Here is a 21,075-nt window from a genome sequence, read left to right as displayed (position 1 = left end):
ACCCATCCTCCCTTCCCCGGGCTCACATCATGACTGCTCTCTGCCTACACTTCCCAAAATTCTCTTCACCTGGTAACCCTGCCTATCCTTCCTGTCTGGCCACTAGCCAAACAGTGCTTTATTCATTGACACATAAGAGAAACGTATGTACAAAAAGGGCAACCCCCATCACTTCTCTCTTTCAACTCCTAAGCATTTTTAATTCATTTTTTATGTATATCTGTGTACCACATGTGTGCCTGGAGCCCACAAAGGCCAGAAAAGGGCACTGGACCCCATGAAATGGGAGTTATAAGTGGTTGTGAGCCACCATAGGGGTTCTGGGAATAGAACCCGTGTCCTCTGGAAGAACAGTGGGTACTCTCGCTGTTTAAGTCCTCTCTCCAGTCTCCAGTCCCCAAGCATTTTAACAATGCTAAGTAATTATACACTAACCTCGTCTAGAGATTTTAGTGCATTCAGTGACAACCTCTCCGTGTCCATTAGAAAGCAGGAAACTAGCTGCAAATCAGAGAGGGCCTGCACTCCATTGTCTGTGGCTATCAGAAAGGCAATAAGCTCCAGCACACTGAGATTGCCTTAAACCCCACCTGTGTTAGGCATACTGTGGAACAATTTACAAAACACACACACACACACACACACACGCACGCATGCACACACACACACACACACACACACACATGCACGCACGGACACACGCACAGACGAGCACTCAAGGTTACTCCAGGAGACCGAAACGGGGCTGCCTAACATCAAATGCCATACAGGAAATTAACTAATCTGCTGCCATAAAGACAGGTGGGAGTCTCAGAAAAGAAACCTAGCAGTGGGAAAGAAAGTGACTATGAGGAAGGTAAGTCAAAGTGATACTTTTCTCCAACATCACTTTCCCCTGGTTCTTTCCACAGGCAGTCTCTAGACCCAAACGCAGTAGTTCAAAGTCAGTCCCACACAACCGTCCAGAACACATCCTAAGTGCTTGGCCATGACTGGAGACCCCAGCATGGCTCCATGCAGTCTACCATCGAGTCAGCAGCAATGCCAAGGCTGAGCAGAGAAGGCAGCTGGAGTTGCTGACCACGTCACGTGAGTTTCACAGATTCCTCTGGTTTGTGTGACTCTGAGAAAGAGATCCACCTCTCTGGGTCCCCGTAAACTCAAACTTAGAAAACAGTTTCCGCCAACACTAATATGATGCAGCCAAAAAGTATTCCCATGGAGCTACAGAAAACTGATTGCTGCCCTGGATTAGACTTCTGGGACTTGAAAATGCCTCATCCTCCTGGGGAAGAAAACGGAGCTTGCAAATGTCAAGCATGGGGAACCTCTAATTCTTCAGCCTCATCTTACCGATGAAGACATGGGGCCCCTGCAACTGGCCTGTGTCGACACAGTCCCTCGACAGCAGGTCCAGGGCTGCTATCAGGTCTTTGGGATGCAGGCTCAGGACTTGCTCTCCTTTGCACCATGTTGTGGTCCTAATCACCGTTTTATACCTAAGTAAAAGATCACAGAACAGCGCTGAGGGGATTCGCTAAAAAATAATGACAATTAGCATGAACCCCTCCACTGAACGTACTCAGATTTTGCAGGATCAAAATAAAGACCAGCTGCATAAATGTTTGCCTACCAAACACCTGTGAAACTAAAGAGGCCACTTACACATGCTGATGGACATTTAGGCACATCAGTCACAGCCAACGTCCCCAGAAAAACGGGACAAGTGGTTGTTTCCATTTCTAGTGTCCTTGGCTTCTATGGGGGTGTGTTTTCAGTGAAATCCCTTCTGTGTGTTTAGCAACATTTCATTGAACTAATATGGCCTCATTAACCAAGAGGGTGGTGGCACTACGCAGCCTGGGTGGTACTGGTGCTGGGTGACCTCACTAACCTGGGTGGTACTTGCCTAGCAGCCCCATATCCAGCTGCTGTCACAGCTTCTCTTCAAAAAACGATCTCTGCCCCCAACTAAAATGCAAAGCCATGAGGCTCCAGAGGAAGTGGGGGGGGTGTAGGCTTATTTTCACACTAGTATCTGAATACCTGAGTAAAGCCCCTGAAAGCAACAGCTCTGGCTATCTGATTGGAAAAGAAACGATTCAGAAAGCTCCTCTTGTGGTCAGTTAAGGGTTGGGGCCCTTGAAACCCAGCAATCCAACATGCTGCTTAGGGTCATTCTAATGACTGATAAAAACACAGGGACAGAAAGCAGACACCTGGCTCAGAGAGGTGAGTCTGCCTGTGTGGCTTTACCCCAAGACAGAAAGAGAAGCCGGGATGTCATTACGATGCATTTCGCTTGGCGCAAGCTGTCACTGCAAGCCAAAGGAGTCAGAACAAACACCTCAGAGGAAATACCACAAAACCAGCTGAGCTGACCCTGCTGACCAGAGAGGCAAGCTGGTCATGACGCGTGCCCTACCCTGCTTCGCAAGGTCACCTGGACTCCTGGACCCCAGCCGTAACCAATGCTTGTGGCTCTTTTGAAGACAATCATAACAAGTCATCAAAAAGCAAAGCAAATTTGTGGTCGCTGAAAATCCATTTATTAACAATTTCCTAGTTATGGGGTTGACTCAACTACAGAAACCCAAAACAAGGTATCTAATGAAGCCCAGCTGGTAGAGACATGGCCTGAAGAGCCACTGCCTGGACAGTCTGAATTTCCAGTGCACAAAAGAACTAGAAAGTGAGAAAATGTATTTGCATCTATGCTGCAGGGGAAGAGGTGTGTCCAGCATGCATCATGCTGCAGAGTCCCGACCCCTAGATCTAAGCACTCTGGGAAGAAATGCCAAGCCAATTAAAGATCCCAATGGAGGAAAAATGTCCTTTTGTCTATCTCATTGGTTTCTGCTTTCTGTCTATCCTTGCACTTCCTAATTCCCCAAAATAACTACAATAAAATACAGCCAAAAATTATCCCCATTGAACTAAGGAAAACTTATTACTGCCTTGAATTAGCCTTCAGGTCTTGAAACTGCCTCCTTCTCATGGAGAAAACGGAACCTGCAGATATCACAAAATATAAAGTGTGTGGTGCTTGGTAAACAAGTTAGAACTGGGAGTCACATGTCCTGCCCAGGACCACATCTGAGAGGATAGATGGCCGCTAACAGCTGCAGGAAAGAAGAATTTTTAAGGTCAAATGTGAAATGGTGGATCCCCTACTCCCAAATAAATCTTAGTTCTGGGCCACAATTTCTGAAGGCCTCAGTGTAGCTGATGGCCTGCAGCAGCCCTGTCTAACACGCCTGGGTGAAAAACTACTCCAGAGCTTGGAGACTGAAAATGAACTTCAGGGATATTTGTGGCGCCCTCAGGGCAGCTGGGCACTTGGAAATAATCATAAGAACTCATAGCATCTGGCCAACAGCTGCTCTGGTGAACAGTATAGAACTACCCAAAGGGAAAAAAAAAAGAACTACCCAAAGAGGCAGCCCCAGGAGACACAAGCCCAATAGCAAGCCAGTATGGGAATGTACTGACCATGGAGTCTGCGAGGGACAAACTCTTCTCTCCCCAGTAGGATGAGAATAGTCTTCAGCAAGGCATCTTAGGGTCCGTACCAGTTTTTCAAGTTATTATAGCCAAAGATTTAACGCATGATTTACTAATTTAAGCTCAACACACATAACGTGGGACTTCATGGGTGCTCTGGAAAAGGGCAGTGTAGGTGTGGAGGGAGCGGCTGCGGGAAGACCTTGCTCAAGCACCTGTGTCCCTGAGGCACCTGGAAACATTCCTCAATGAAAGCTCAAACCAAAGAGAAACAGGTCAGACCCAGTTCGAAGCTGAATGGCCGCCTCATCAAGGACTTACTTGAAGTGACAAGTGGGCTCATTTCTGGAGACCAAGAGTCGCACTTCTCCTCCAACTGGGTGCAAATACCACCTCCGTGTCTTAATATCTGAGGGGTCCACTTTGTAAACCTCATTTCTTAAAAACACAAAAAGGTTGTCTGATAATCTTATCTGCATGCGTCTCCAACGTTACCAGGCAGAGTTGAAAACCAAAGGCGACTCGGGGTTCACTGCAAATTCTATGCGTGGTCAACGGAATGTCAACAAATATAATGAAATGTTAGCATTAAAAGCCAAAATAACATGCACTCTGTAAGTATGATGCTCCAGGAAGTCAGTGTCCACAAAGATTCCCCCCCCACTGCGTCCCTCCCTCCCTCTCACACACTCACCTCCCCTCTCTCTCCCAGTCCAGGTGTTGCCATGCCGCCTCTTGTACCCCAAGATCCAAGGCCCCCACCTCAACGGGAGAGCATGTTGCTCCTCCTTGCCACCTCTTCCTTCAAGATTTTATCCCGTGTTTATCCCATCTGACTCTGACCAACGGATGTTAAGGGAGGCCAGCCAATGCCCACGTGCCTGAGAGTGCAGCTCGCCTACACCTATACTCAGCAGAGTCTGCACCTCCCTCACACAGTGATAATCCTCCTATGTCTGTCCTCCCTTCTCACACCAGAAGCCATCTAATAAATACGCAAAGTGGAGAGAGATAAGAAACAGTGCCCCATGGTGTCCAGTGACCTTCTGCTAAGCAGTCTCATGGGGGACATTCATCGCTGTGCCCTATATTTTTAAAAAGAGGGACTGTGGGTGCTTGATTCAGGAGCATTACTTGCACTCAGAGAGCGCAACGCTGTGGATGGAGAGTTTGGCCACCATGTGCACACTGGGCTGATGAGTTTCTTATTTCTCCTCATGGCAAGAAATTGACACCTCAGATGACAGATTCTGAGAGTGAGCTCTGGCCACCTTCCAGTTCAGTAATGCAGGCTGAGTGTCTAACCTCTCTGCCTCAGTGTCCTTATCTGTGAACCAGCAAACACTGCTAAAGGGTTTTTATAGTCCCCCAAACATTACCCCAAGCATAATGGCATTCAATACTGTTGTATGTCATTTTCCTACCCTTGGTGGCTACTGTGGTGCACCAGGAAACAGAGGACAGCAGACATCACTAAAAAACTGGTTTTCAACAACAATGCAAACCTGCTTGGTAGTGCAGCCCTGTGATCCCAGCACTTAGAAGTTGGGGGCAATGGAATTAGAAGCTCAAGACCATAGTAGGTCATGTTAGACCCTATCTTAAAATGCCAGCAAATAAACTACAAATGCAATATATATATGTGTGTGTGTGTGTAAGTAATAATATTATGAAAGACTAGGAAAGGAATGCATAATTTAGTGATATTATTGTGGCGGTTTTATGGTAGAAAGAGGACAAGTTAGGCAGAAAGTTAGAACTTTTCCCTATGATGCATTCTCCGCATATTCTAAATTATTTTTCAAGAGACAAGCTTAGCCTGTTGTACACTAGTTGTTCACAACAGGATCTTATAACACATTCTCACGCAGCAGCTGAGTTTTTAAAAGAGTGCATATATTTCTAATTCTTCATCATCTACATCACATACCTTTTCTCTTTCTGTAGTGTCTTAAGGGAAACCTTTTCTTAAAAGACATTCGTGAATGGTCTCCCTGAAATAGAAACCAGTTGTGTTAGCAGCTAATACTTCTTCCTTTGTCCATAAGCAAGAAGTCCTCAGGACTGGATTATTCAGCTATGGTAGAAACCTGCGACATGGTCCACCAAGCATAAGTCCACAGAAGATATCCAAGATGACCTACCAAAACCCAGGAGCCAGCCCTGAGAGGTCAACACCTCTCCTAGCCAGCTAAAGTCAGCATGAGGCTACATAAGCCTGGACATCAGACTGAGGTATACAAAGCCTGTGAAAGCACTGCCATCTACATGAGCTCTAGGGTCCCGAGTTCTGAACGTCAAGGCAGACGTAGTCACCTTGATAGGAACCAACATAGAGGCACTCAACCTACAAGTAGACCAAATTGGTCACTCCAAGCTTTTGACCACCAATATGCCCTCCAAGCATGTGCTACATCAAAACTCACTCTGCTTCAACTCGGAAGCTAAAAAACTAAAGAGTCCCTCCCTATCCTAAGCAGCAGATAAATTCACAAGTTATGACTTAAGCCCATCACAGAGCTGATATCACAAGTGAAGATGGATCCAGCCCTGGAGATTCATGACTGGAACCTGTTTTCCCAGAGACAGGCACAGGAGGATGGCAAGAGTGTTCAACAGGGTCATCTGATGCTTTCTGCCAGAGTATCCGAGAGCTACAGGCAGGTATGAGGTGAGCTCACAAAATCTGGGCGAGCAAGGAGAGAACACACCTTGATCTGGACAGTCTCCCACATCTCACCCAGGCTCTCCCCTACACACCTTACTGGGTACTCCCAGAGGATAGGAAAGACCCCACTGTGATGCAATCCAGAAGAGAGGGGGTCACTGCTTCAGGGACCCTCTGCACTAAGAGTGGGATAGCAACGCGTGCCACCCTCAGGCCACTGGCAAAGGTTCACTGGGGTGGAGGAGGAAGTAGAACTAAACCCTGTGTTCCCCTCTGGGACAGGAGCAAGGAGCAGTTCTATGTCTGGACCATGGCATATCCCCACTAGGAAAATCAGGACAATTGTAAAATCCTACCTCTAGAGTCAGGGACCAATCCACATGAAGCTGAAACAAAAAAAGAAGCCATCACCTACCTACAACCAGGAGGCCACCAAACAGGATTCTACAACAGGGCCAGGGCCAATGCCAGAATGCTAGAACCAAAGATGGGCTGGGGATACTGATAATAGATCTCCCTGAAAACCAGGCATGCACTCAACACAAGGTAATATCTGAGTAACCATAGCAACAACTGCACTGAACAAACCTCCTATCTTGGGCTGATTCAAGGCCCTTCTAAGAGCCTAATGAGAGAGAAGGTGGCCTCGCTCTGGGTCAGAGGTACTGTCAACCTCAGTCTACATAGCCTGCATATGTCAAGCCGAGTCTTACATCAGCTTTTGCACATAATTATTTCTTAGGATACAAGCAGGCAGAGTTCAAGCTCACATATTATCTGTATCTGGCCTGCCATTTGGTAGAGTTGAGGAGCTGTGAGCCACTGATAAGGTCCATAACATCTAAAATATTTAATTTTAGGCATTTCATCACAAAACAAAAGTTTGCCAAGATGTATTCAAACATGAGTTTAACATTTTAAGCAAAATTTCTCAAACACATGCAAAAGCAAGAAAAACTACACACCAAGAAGTCACAAAGACACCCACAAAACCAGATGCTGCTGTGTCCTGCAGGAAAAGGTGGCCTGTGGCCAGTCTAGCCTGGTGCCTGGTTGCCTATGCCTACGTGTTCTGCTAGAATATGCCACACCATCCCTCCTCACTGCCTGTGGATGCTTGCCCCTCACAGCAGAGACGAAGAGTAGAACCAAGACTACACCGTCCCAGGATGAAATATTGGCTCTCTGTCTCTTTAAATTCCCCCATACCCTGTTTTAGTAGAAAAGTAAATACCATGCATTAATGAATGGGAAATATCACCAAAGGGAATGAACTATTAGGAAATATCAAGTGGAAATGCTAGAAATCAACTGAATGGCAATGGATGACGGATGGGTTCAGTTGTTAAGTAATGTCAATGAAAAGATCACCCATGGCAGAAGTGAGAAAGCCTACACTAAGGATCCCTCACAAGGCCCTGCCCTCCAGCTCAGCACTACAACACTTCCAACAGGATGTGGCCATCCATACACAGAAGCCCGACCACCTCATACTAATGCCATCACCTCAAACTTCACTTCTTACAGTGATCCACGGCTCCTTAGGAGTTCCCAGAACCACACAGGGTCAGCTAGGTCAAGCACTGTTCATAACAGTAGGAACAGTTTCTTGAGCTGATAACAGAACACAAGAGGAGACCCATTAGCATCAGGACAGATCGACCCACGGCTCCCCACAGTGCCCATACTGCTGTGCACCAGCGAGTTTGGAATAAAACTGTTATTTTCATTAAATTTTGACCTCCAGTCCATTCCTCTTAGTACTCTGTGTGACTAAATGAGAAACCCATGCCAAGCAGTTCTGCTATGCATCCACCACAATCAACCCAAGGAAAAGCACATAAGCTAACCACATGGCTCATGGGACAGTATTCTGACAAAAAAGCATGAATAGCAAACTATGCTTATCCACTTGACTATTTGGCAGGCATCTTCTCTAACAAATTGAGGTTGTCAATGAAAACAACTGACAGTGTTTGTGCCCGATAATAAAATTTGGTTGTTCAAATCAGAAAAGAAGTTTTAGAATAGTCATGTGTGTTTGACATCTCTCTCAAAGCTAAAGGTCTTTTCTCTGGATATTGACAGAAATACTAATGTGTGTGTGTGTGTGTGTGTGTGTGTGTGTGTGTGTGTGTGTGTATGTGACTTTTCAATGTCAATGTGGCATAAACCAATGTGTTATCATCTGCATGGCTCACTGAGCCAGTATGTTCCAAATGACCAGTGCACAGTGGCGTAAAACCAAACACTGGCAATAATCCACTCAAACCATAATGTTTATTAATGCATTCTAGTTATAGAAAAAAATGTTAGAACAAGAGTTCATGGGTGTGGGTTCTGGTTCATACTGCAGCTAACCTTGGGTATGGCACCCAAGGCGGCCCACAGGCACCTAAAAGGCCATGTAAGTCTTTCTCCTTCTCCCAAGGACATGCCTGTGAGACTGGAGGCTCTAAGGATATTGTAGTTGACTGATGAAGATAGACACGAAAACTGCTTCCTTCCATGAACCAAAGACACTTGCCAAAAATGGAAGCCAGTACCTATGTTCTGACTGACTCCTTGTGGAAACAGAACTGTTTTTTCATTAAAACTTTATTAATTAGACTATATTTGATTACAGTTAATTTAAAATGATTCAATAGCTATATCTTGTTACAGTCCTCAGGTTCTGAATTGTTGTTTCTATTTGTGTTACATTGTGTTGTGGTGTGTTATGTTTGTATTGTGTTTGTGTTGTATTGTGGTGTTATGTTTATGTTGTATTGTTTGTGTTGTATTTTGTGTGCTGTTTGTGTTGTTTATGTTGTGTGTTGTATTGTTTGTGTTGTATTATGTGTTGAGGTGTGCTCTGTGCTGTGGTGTGTTGTGTTTGTGCTGTTTGGTGTTATTTTGCGTTGTATTGTGTGTTGTGGTGTGTTAGTTTTTTGCGCTGAAGTTTGAACCCAGGGCCTCTGGAAGACCAGGGAAGTATTTTACCACTAAGTTGCATAACCAGACATTCTTAAAATGTTTTATATTAAAGTAAGATCTTAATTTCCTGATCTGTTTTCCTCGGCCTTCTGAGTACTTGAATTTCTCTGTTTCAATTCCTAACATAGTATATTACTGAAAGATACAACACACAAAAGCTGTGTGAACCCTCCTCGGTGTTTATGAGGACAAAGAGTCGTGTCTGAGGAGCGCTGCTTCAAAGTGTTGGCTGACATGGAGGGTGACTGACATGAAGGCTGGCATGGAGGCTGGGACAATAACTCAGTAAGTTACTTGTCACATAAGGACCCGAGTTCCACACCCAGAAAAGGCCAGGCATGGTGCGCCCTTGTGATCACAATGGTGGAACGGCAGAAAAGGGTAGATTCCCGGGGTTCTCTCTGCATGGATCCAGTCTAAGCTACTTGGAGAATCCTCAGCCAATGAAAAGCACTATCTCAAACCCTCTCCCTCTTCTCTAGCCTCACACAGGCTGGCTGGCCTCCCTACAGCGTGCCTCGACCTGTGGCACGTCCTTTGGCTCTAAGAAGCTCAATAACAGTGAAACCAGGTGACCAAGTTCACAGATGACCACATCAGGAATATATCTAATATCCAGAGAAAGCCAGGAGCAGCCTGTCCTAAAAGCATTGTTTCCACCAGCCCTCAGCCAAGCAGTAATGGCTCTAAGAATAGAGGAAAGTGAGTCCCTGGCCAAGGCTGGGGATGGAACCACTGATCCAACCATGAAACACAAAGATCTGTAGCGTGGGAGATGTACCAAACACCCTCAGGCCTCACTGGTGCTGGGTGGGGAATCTGGTTCCACTGAGGAATAGGAGACAGGATGAGAACTGAAGTCTTCTGCTGGAAACAGGCACAAGGCACAGGGCTTCAAGGTGACAACTGAGGTAGTGAAAATCCAGCCACAGTCAGGGATCTCCCACCAACTACTTCTCTGCAACCAGACCAGAGAATGCCTCCCTCATTGTGGTTTCTAAAACCTCCATGAACACGAGACTGTTTCCATAGATCTCACCCTGGGACAAGACAGGCTATTCTAAGATGTCAACTCCATCCCTGGATTTACTCTCATCTATGACTGAGATGGAGCTAACGTGTCCTCTTCAGATGACAGTGACATCTTTTCCTTTTAACTTATCCAAGGGACTCTTCTCAGTACAGAGGAATCCACATTTCATTTTTTTTCTAGAACCATGTGTTTCTCTACAAGTTTTATCACGTAATATTTAATTTGTCACCATCCCACTTAGCATTATTGATGACTTATACTTAGCTTTCCAGACCCAGTATCAATCAATATTGACCCTGACTCCTAGGAAAGCAATAAAACAGCTAGGCTGTGGTGACAGAGCAGCATCAAGATAATGAAGAGGGAAAAACAGAAAGGACAGTGGGTAGGTAATGAATTTTAAAAATCAATTAAACAGACAATGCCATGTTCATATTATCACCAAAAAAAACCCTGAGTCAGAAACAGTGCTGGATCAGAAAAGGACACTGGCCTTATTGGCATTGCTGGTGGTGTCAATTAAATGACAGTCCTCCGCTGACCAACTAAATGCACAAGAGTAGGTCACTGTTAGGGATTTGTACACACATTTTATTTACTTCAGAAAGATGACCAAGTGGTGTTTGCAACAGTAGCTACAGGGGAAGGGAGTTGTCAAATGTTCTCAGTTCACCATTCAATAAGGAACATTAAATCATTTAAGTATTATTCATGTTGGTGGATATAAACCATGAATCCTATATCCAAGTAGCCCACACTATCAGATAGATTTTTTATTTGTGTGTGTCTGAAGTCACAGGCTGTTGTGACCTTGTGACACAGATGCTACAAACTGAACCCAGGTCTCTGCCAGAGCAGCAAGCACTCTTAACCGCTGTGCCATCCCCTCCAGTCCCATCTCCACAGCTTCTATTTTTAATTTTCTTGCCATTGTAACAAAGGCTTTGAGTCAAATTGTGGTTCTGAAGATCCCTGGGTTCCTACACTGTGAAACAGATGATTGCTTCTAAAGTCTAAAGCCTCTTCTGACTCTGAGTCCTAAATCTTGGATTCTCCAATTTAACTATTAGGATTGATTGATTGATTGATTGATTGATTGATTGATTGATTGATTTGGCAAGGGACAAGAGAAACCTGAGCAAAGCATTGTCCAGGCATGAAGGGCTGGTCTTGCTGGACATGTGGGACTGTTCAACAAAGCTGTTGAACCAAACAGAAAACAGTGAGACAGTCACAGAGCCTGAGAGCACCAAGACTGACGCGGATGGAATCAAGATTCCAGGTGTTGAGACCACGCACTTCCTCAGAGACTTGGCACTGGAAACAAAGACACAGGACAGGGAAATGCTTACACATCAGTCCAGAGAAGCAAACCTAAGTCAAGTGGGCATGACAATTGGCAGTACATGGCAAGGCCTGTCTTCGAGAGAAATGTGGGAGCAAACACCCCCTTCAAAAAAAGTCAGGAAATCGGGGTGAGAAAAGGACAGGGGGCGTTCTGTGAGAAACTGCGCACAGCTGCACAGCAGAACCAGCCATCCCCCAGGGACACACCTGCCCCACTGTCCACCCGGCACTGTTTCTCTACTGCACAGTCCAGCACTCACAGCAGAACTCTCTTGGGTTGGAAGATTAGGTTATGAACTTGCCAAAACCCTAATAGGAGAGAAGACCCAATCCATGTTGTACAGGATGATTTCTTCAAAACCTGACAAGTAACCCACTCCTCGACACACCGCGGCTGGAGCAGGCCAGAGAGAAGAGTCCAGACTTACATTACATTCTAAACATTTCCATTTTGACAGCAAGATGTTTCAAACTCAAGTGTCAACCGCATGCACATATTTTAAAAGTATCCCAAGGGATGTATTTGGTAACAGCCATGTACCAACATGCTGCTTGGTGATTTTTCCACACCTGTTTCCAGATATACCAAAATCCAGGTGCTTAAAGGGAACCAAACCTGCTGTTCTTCCAGAAAATACCCTGTGTGTGATGTTCAACCAACTTTGGTATTAACCCAAGAGTGCTTTTGAAGAGGCTTCATGTTGTCATCAAGCTTATAAAATGTACCTCTAAAGGGAGTTCATATGGATGCTAATAGGCTCATGCTAGGTACTGTTTCAGCTAGTGGCACTTATTTTCCATCATAATTATTTATAGTTGATATTAACGTCTCTTAAAAACATGCACAATTAACTTTCCATCTCCTTTGTTCTTTGCATCGAACTTGTCATTATGGCATCCATGGATGTTCAGATATCAGAAAGGATTCCGTCGTCACATCATATGATAGAAATAAAAAACCTTTATGCCCAGGGCCCCCCAAGGTTTGGTGGTATGTTCTAGAAAGTTCTTAGCCAACAAATACAGGACAGGATGGAAGTCGAATGGCCTAGGAGTTAGACCCATTATTTACAACTTTGTCACTTGTTTTCAACTCCGTTTCCTTTTTCTCTTTATAGGTTTCTCTCCTGAATGTGGTTGTAACCACAGAAAATATATATACACCTCATGAAAAATCAAATTGAGTACTTGTTCAATACAAAAAACGAAACCACCTCATCTAAACTAAAAGGTCAGAATGGATGACGCCATGGGACACCTGTACAGAGACCTAGGAGAGCTTCCCAGGTACCACCCACTGTGAGTCTGTCTCTGCCTCACTAGCGAGAGTGAACCCATCTTAAACAAGTACACAACATTCCTAAGTATATCGGGAATGAAATTTAAAACACTGGGAATGTCCTCAGTGTTAACCACAGAATTATGGAGTGGGAGCCTCTTTGGTTTGTTGCTCATGGGAGTGGTGGGGAATCTAGTGTGTGGTTGGTTGGTTGGTTGGTTGGTTGGTTGGTTGGTTGGTTGGTTGGCCTTCTTATTTTATTTTTTTCCTGTTGAGGCAGCATCTTCATTGTACAGCCACTCCTGACATGGAAGTAGAGATCTTCCTGCCTCAGCCTCCCAAGTGCTAGGATTATAGGCGTGTGCCTCAAAGTCCAGCCCACATTTGTAAAATAGATTTTTGTAATGTTTTAAAACAACACATTTTTAAAAAAGAAAGAGGGAGGGAGGGGGAGAGAGAAAGGCAGGGAGGGAGGGAAAATGGAGACAATCTTGAAACACAAGCACAAACAGCTTCTGGGTGAAGGAAAAACCACTATGGGTAGAGGGATTGGTGCCGGACACTTCACGCCTTGCTTTCCTAGTCTGACTTTTTCTTCTAATGGGCCTGTGGCAAACACCAATTACTCATGATTTGCCACCACATGGAAGTGTGGACTGGTTTCACCATGTGGTGGCTACCCCCTTTTACAGATAAAATGAAGCTCAGAATGGTACAACTACCCACGTCCAATGCTGCTTTCAATCTGGAATATTTGGGGTGTTGCACTGTTTTGCTTTTTGAGGCAGGGGCTCATTGTGTACCTCTGGTTGCCCTGGAACTCACTACATAGAACTAAACTTAGAGTTCTTCCTCTGCCTCTGCTTCCTGGGTGCTGAATCTTTTCATTATGTCATCTTTGGCTCTCCCCCCACCATGAAAAGAGCAAATGACACATGTGCCAGACAAGTGATGAATTTTCCAAAGGCTAGCTTGACATTTAAACCAGATGTCATTTACGATGATGGGGAATCTCTGTGTACACAGTTGTCCTTCCAGCCCAGGCAAGGTGACAGATAACAGAGCTGATGCCCCCATTTTAACTCAGGAATTAATGACCACCAGCCTGATTTCAAGCATAGGTACACGAACATTTGTTGTGCAGCCTAGCCAATAGCTTACAGGCCATCATACAAGCGCCATCTTAAACGGAGAGGTCACACTTTACAGGACTTTCAAGTCCGTGTCTCACTGACCCCCAAGCCTGCAAACATGGGAAATGGTAATTGAAGTGCAGAGTGCACAGAGGAAAAAATCGCTCCACCATGACGCCTGCAAAAGTGCTGACCCGGCACACCAGTGCCGCCAAGCATGGCTGTCTGCACGACTCTACAGAGACCGCAGCTCACAGAGCCACCCACCCCAGCACGCTGGAGATCCTTCTAGAAATCGGTTAATACAATGAAAACAGCAGCACTGGGAAGGCTTTATGAATACTCTGGAGTTGGATTTTGTTATGATTAAGCAATCCAATTCCAACAGCGGAGGGAGCAGAGCATGGGATTTTAAGCTGTGTTCCCGTAGTCTCCATCCTGATAAACTGTGGACCCCACATGTGGCTCTAGGCTGAGCCACTATCCCACCCACGATAGCTTGATTACATTACTGACATTCACGTCTCTATGAATGTCCCACGTTCTCTATGAAGCGATGAACAGCCCAAGTGAACCAAAGAGTAAGCAGAATGAATTATACATATTCAACCAAAAATCATCACCAATGCTCACTTAATGATCATAATTTAATCCTACTTAACATGGAGCCATTGCCGAGCTGAAGGCCAGTGGGGACACTATCTATCTGGGGTCGCCGTGCACAACCATGGAAGATGACACACCCCTCACAGTACATGGCTGCAGGGAAAAGACAGAGCTATTCCCACCGCCTAGGACACCTGAGTGTGCCTCCCCGGGGAGAGCACATAGGGAGGGTTCCCTAAGGCTCTGTCTTCATAGCAGAGCCTCAGACAGCTTCTTTGTTTTCTAACCCCAAGAACCGGGCCAGGATTTCTGACAGGTAAGGAATTCCTAAAAAGCACCTGATAGATTGGAGGGTCCGTGGAGCATCCTATCTTCCGCATGGGAAACACAAAACTACAGTTTGTTGATACAAACCTTTCTGTCAATGTCTTCGTAAAGCCTTTCTACTTCCTTTTCCTAGTGTTAAGACAAAAACATATGGTCATCAAGTATCTGCAAGAAAAAGTGCCATAAATAAATCCTTAGCCTCCCCGTCTCCTCTCACTGCCCCAGTTTAGCTCCAATTCTTCCGCATCAACAACACCACATGTTTCCATGCAAAGTCCCAAGCCTGCTGCAGGCTGCTATCCCCTTGTCTTGTTCCTCCTGATTTCCCCTCCCTTTCCCCTCAACACTGTATTTTTCTAAACTTTTGATTTGTTTTGTTTACGTATAGTATGTTAGCTGTTTATTGAATTTGAATGTGAAATGCCCCCACAGACTTGTCTGGTCTCTAGCTGGTGGGGCTGTCTAGGGAAGCTATGGAGTCTTTAGGAACTTAGACCTAGGTGAATTGGGTCCCCTGGGGAAGGTCTTGAAGGTTATACACTCCCCAGTCTCCAGCCTCCTCTCTGCTTCCTGATACAGCATGTGCCCCTACCACCACAGACTATGCTATGCCATCGCTGCCATGATGGGAGCCTCTAGACCAGAAGCCACCAAAGTCCTTTCTTCCTTGTGTTGTTCTACCTGTATAAGCTCACAGCCACACAAACGTGACAACCTCCTATTCTGTTGTACTTTGGTTTGGTTTTGCTTGATTAACCTCTGAGAACTCCCACCCTTCCATATGTCCAGATCAACCTGAGTTTTCATAGTCATCTGTTCTTCCATTCTATGGCAGAACCACAAATTATCCAACTCCCATAGGTGAGTGCCACAATTCTCTATCATTTGTTATTAATTAGTACTGGAGAGCAATCTCTGGTTATCTTCTTGGTAGCTAGGAATGATATGTGCAGACTTAATTCTAATTTTAAAAAAAAGCAAAATTACCCTTCTAAAGACTGCACCAAGGGGCTAGAGATGGCTCAGGGGTTACAAGCGCCTCCTGTTCTTAAAGAGGACCAGAATTTGGTTCCCAGTACCCATGTCAGGAGGCTCCCAACTGTCTGTAACTTCAGCTCCAGTGGATCTAATGCCCTCATTTGGCCTTCACAGGCACTGCACAAATCCCTACACAGATAACACACATGCCCACAATATTGAACTTTTTAAATATAATCTTCACAGTCTTATGTGATCTACGCATACACCATTCAGCCTGCCAGTCAGACTTTCTTCTACATTCAGCAAAAGAAATTAAGGTCTCCAAAATCTTTACATTTGGTTTTACAAAAATTAGCAGGTAGTTTAGATTCATAAAGTGTTGTGTCTCCATGAATCATTTACAGTCGGCGGGACTACAGAGAGCAAGCCAGTGATGTAACTGAGCGGGTAAAGGTGCCTCCCACCAACCTGATAATATGAGCTCCATTCCCAGGGTCTACATGGTGGGAGGAGAGAACGGAGTCATACAAATTGCCTTCAGACCTCCACATGAGTGCACTACAGTACCCACATAATAAACAAGCAAACAAATAATGTGATTTTTTACGAGCTGGAGACTATTCCAGTCCACCGAGTCCAACAGCACTCACCCATTATCATTAAAGCCATGTTCAACAAAGACAATTTGCAATAGGTAAAAGGACACAGTACACATTTCATTCTTCACATTTGCTACTGTTGGTAACATCCCGCCTTGGTGATAGAGACAGTATTGAGCATGGGTGTTGTCAGGGTGGGTGTGACTGTACATTTAGCCTATTTCAGGGTCCTGAGGAGGAAGAACTCTCACACAGAAACATGGTTCTAATTTTTGTTTATTTTTATTTTGCACATATGAACACACTTGTCCACAACTCCTGGGCAGGGGCCTAAGGAGGGTCTCATCCTAACAAAAGCACCTGAAAAGCTTTTTCGGACTGAGGCTGTGTCAAGGGCTCAGTGCTGAGCTTTGGAACTGGAGGAGAGAGGAGAGGGAGTCTGCTTCCAGGGCAGACTGTATGGTGGATGAAACTGTCTTGGGAACAGACTGTGTCTAGCATCGTGAAAGTAAGCAATGTCACGGGATTCAGTGCTCAAAAACTATCAAAATAGCACAGTTTACACATTTAACACCAAAACAATGACCACAGAAATTCTGTGATCATATATCAGAAATATATTTTAAGATATTGTTCCTACTAACAATGTCTCTTGCAGCTTCACAAGGTAACTAGCATTTTGTTCTTGTACTGTATTATTTATTTACATTTTAGTGGCTTGATCATAGGTAGCTCAAAGCAAATCCATAGATACTTTTTAACTGAATGTAACATAGTCTGAAACAATTACACTTTGCAAGGAACACTTGCAAGTAAAGATAATATGGGCAAAAGGGTTTACTACATGTCTCACTGTCACACTACAGCTTCCATGACGAGATTTTTCCCCTCTTTTTTTTCTTTTCTTTTTTCCTCTTAAATTTTATTGGGGGAGGCTGCAAGGTCAGAGGCAGATATGCAGGGGACAGGAAATGAATGAAATTGTTGTGAAAGGCACAAAGATTAAATAAAAGGAAAGTTAAAAAAAAAAGATAGTCTGGAAGACATGTAAAATGATGAGACCACTTCAACTACTTAAGGACTTCACATCCCATCTCAACAGTGGCCAGGCCAGCAATAGTGTGTCTAAGAAATTTAATGTAGTCAGTCTCAAAAGTCCTAAGAATAAACGTATCAACAAATATACAAGTGACTCGGAGAGTGGGTAGGGAGCACAGTGGCCTGCTGGCCAGGAAAGATCAGTGGAGTGTGACTTCTCTCTGTTTCATCACTGGTTAGTCTAATGCACACAAACGCTACATCACTCAGAACCTTCCAAGACATGGCTAGATTTTGGGGTCAGACGATTTCAAGTTTATGGGGTGTTTCATACCCATATCCAAAGAGCGCAGAGGCAACCCTTGTGACTGGCATGCCTGGAAGCAAAGAGAGAGGATGCAGACTTGGAGGAACTGAAAGCTCCCAGAAGGAGCACCAGGAAGTTGATTCTGCCCTGTTCATGAGAAATGGACAGTGAACCCTGACAGAGGATATCTGAGAAGAAAAAGCTAGTAACCAGTTTGGCTCATTGCAGGGAATAAATACTCAAGACTTTGATGTACTTCAAATCTGTGTTGAAATCCAGAGTCTAGAGAAGGAGAGCAAGGAAAGAGATATCTCCACTGAGTGAGTCATTATGGGGCTACAGAGAAACCTGGCACCAGGGAATTTCCCAGGAATCCACAAGGATGACCTCAGCTAAGGACCTAAGCATCAGTGGAGAGGGTGCCTGCACTGGCCTTCCCCTGTAGTCAGACTGATGACTCCCTGAATTATCATCATAGAACCTTCATCTAGTAACTGATGGAAGCAGGTGCAGAGAACCACAGCTAAGCACTGGGTGAGCTCCCAGAGTCCAGTTGAAGAGAGAGAGGAGCAATAACATGAGCAAAGATGTCGAGACCAGTTTGGGGAAACCCATGGAAACGGCTGGCCTGAAAGAGTGGGAGCTCAATGACTCTGGACTGACAGTAGGAGAGCCTGCATGGCACCAAACTTGGCCCTCTGACTGTGGGTGACAGTGGTGTGGCTTGGGCAGACTCTGGTGCCGCTGACAGAGGAACCAGGATTTATCCCGAGCGCCTGAGCTGGCTTTTTGGAGCCCATCCCCTTTGGAGGATTACCTTGCTCAGCCTAGATATAGCGGGGAGGGCCTTGGTCCTGCCTGGAAGAGATGTTCCAGATTTCATTGACTCCCATGGGAAGCCTTAGCCTCTCTGAGGAGTGGATGGGGGTGGGGTGAGAAGGAAGACGGAAGACGGTGGTAGCAGGAGGAGGGGAGGGAGTGGAAACTGGGATTGGTATGTAAAATGAGAAAAGATTGTTTTTAAAATTAAAAAAAAAGAAATCCAGAGTCCCATCTATTGATTTCAGATCAAAGTGTTGACAAGCTGTGTTTTCCATCGAGTTTTCCCTTTTTCTCATTACATATGCCTTAAAGAGTCAATGTCAGCATCAGCGTGTGGCTCACACAAGGCACTCAGAAGCACTCGGGTGTCCCAAACCCTGCCCCACATCAACCAACGTTCAAACATTTGGCAACAGTAGGCATGGCTGCTCTGCCACTATCCACCTCAGTGCTTAGGTCTTGGCCCAGCTCTCTGAAGATGAGCATTTGTGTCGGCAAATATCCCAACCATGTTGCTCACATCAAAGGGGATATCTTGAATCACTCTGTAAAGTTAAATCTGCCATAGGCTGGCGTGAGATAACTGACCCATGAGACCCCTGTAGGGGCCTCCACAGATATCCATGGTGAGTCGGTATAACAGGGTAAACTTGGTGGAAAGAGCATGTGCAGAGAGCTTTCAGAATGTGTCTGCTTGTGCAGCCCTGCCATGAACCCAACAGCACCGTCTCCTGTCTCCACATGATCCCGGTGGGAACAAGAAGTGCTTTCACCCTCACCCTTGGATGCTCTGCGGCGATCTCCTTCATATTATTCCCATTCCCAGAACAGCCTTACTCTGTGACACCTGAGAAATTAAAACTAACCTTTGCTCTTCATTTGAAGGTACCCCCTGTTCTTCTGGACACACACAGTAACCTCTCTCACTAAAAACCACCCCCAAACCCAAGCCCTTCAGGGATGTGTATGGAGGACTCTGAAGGTGCTGTTCTCTCTGACTCTGACTCTTTTGAGATTCCCAGGCTCCTCTGGTGTGTTTATAAAACCTAACAAACGTCCTGTGGATCCTTCTCCTTCCTTCAAAAGCCACTTGCCAAGCTGGGTAAAGAGCCAGGGACCATAGGGAATCTCCAGCAGCCACTCATCATCCCTGAAGCCTGTGTTGGTTTGCAGCTGTGGAGTGCACCATGGCGGAACACCCAGACTGGGGCAAGATCTGACTATCCCTCAGCCTGGCCAAATGTCTGAAACAAACTCCTTTGAAAGACACCCGGGGGGCAGGATAATATTGACAAAAAACGAGGACGTCCGTTTCCTAGCAACATGATCATGATCGTATATGTAAAGTGTATTTTGTTTTCCCAGTGTACACATCTTAAGGAGGCTAGTCACCACCTGGTCTCAAGAGACCCTGGAACACACTGCCTCCCCAGATGACGTTTCAAAAAAGCCTGTACAGGAATAAACAAGCAAAAAGCTACAGCCCGGTGTGCTGCACAAACCTCAGCTGCCATCTGCAGGAAGCTACACAAAGTCTGACCTCCCAGCACGGGGCTATGGACACAGCGGGCATTGGTGGGTTTGGGATGGCTCTCTTATCATAGGGAGCGACCTGCATGGAGGCTGCTGTACTTCACCACCCTGACCTGCCTGCACACTAAAACCTGTTGGAGGAAAGCTTACACAATTGTGATTGGGAAGTACAGTGGAGAATAATTAAGACGGGTACAAGGGTGATTAGTATTTTGTGATCTGGGACCAACCTGTGGTCCCAGATCCCTTACCACCAACCATGAGTTCTGCCTAGCCTATCACAAGAAGGTGGTTTGGACCCCTACCATCATAAGTAAAATAAAATTCACTCACCACGCCGCTTTCCAGGTCAGGGTTGTTGTCGCCTATCTCGTCAATTTCTTTAACAATTTCAGCTGGTACCTGGGGAGAAAATATATTATCAAGTTGAACCACAGTCAGTGCCAAACTCCTCTGAAACAGCAGAGAGTGCAGTGAACCAGTGTGCAATTCCAGACTAGTTCTATGGGCAGAACTGGAAGGGGGAAATGAAGCTTTTCCAAATACAGAATTGTTGGCCCCAAATTTACCTCCACCTCCATCAAGAAAATGGAGAAATCCTTAGAGAGAGTCTCTAAATTCTTTTCATGCAAACAAAAATGCTAGGAGCAAGGTATAGCACTTACACATCTATAATTCTAGAACTTAAGAGGTCGAGGAAGGAAGACCGTGAGTTTTGCGACAGCCTGGGCTAGCCTAGCAAGTCTCTATCTCAAAAAATAAGTAAGGGTCCAGAGAGATGACTCAGTAAGAGTACTTGCTACAGAAGTCAGGAGACCTGAGTTTAGAGCCACAAAAGCCACATAAGACCTGGATGTTGATGTGCATATCCGTAATCCAAGCACTCCTACTGTGAGATGGGAAAGAGGCAAGAGACTCCCTC

The 21,075-nt window shown here is 45.3% G+C and overlaps 1 protein-coding gene across 6 annotated transcripts in view; it reads right to left on the bottom strand.

The window, feature by feature from the left end:
• Dcdc2c (doublecortin domain containing 2C) overlaps positions 1-21,075 on the bottom strand; it is an 84,802-nt gene that overhangs the window by 34,341 nt on the left and 29,386 nt on the right. For 2 of the 6 annotated variants that reach the window (XM_040730981.1, XM_040730979.1), the window contains exons 9-11: positions 20,487-20,555; positions 14,961-15,002; positions 5,435-5,498 (exon numbers count right to left, since the gene is read on the bottom strand). In XM_040730981.1, coding sequence (XP_040586915.1) covers positions 5,435-5,498; positions 14,961-15,002; positions 20,487-20,555 — 175 coding nt within the window. The remainder of the gene's footprint in view (positions 1-5,434; positions 5,499-14,960; positions 15,003-20,486; positions 20,556-21,075) is intronic. The other 4 variants (XM_040730980.1, XM_040730983.1, XM_040730982.1 and 1 more) reach the window with 2 other exon arrangements.

Source organism: Mesocricetus auratus, unplaced genomic scaffold, assembly GCF_017639785.1.
Source record: "Mesocricetus auratus isolate SY011 unplaced genomic scaffold, BCM_Maur_2.0 Super-Scaffold_100024, whole genome shotgun sequence".
Classification (NCBI taxonomy): Eukaryota; Metazoa; Chordata; class Mammalia; order Rodentia; family Cricetidae; genus Mesocricetus; species Mesocricetus auratus.
This window is presented reverse-complemented; position numbering and strand designations above follow the sequence as displayed.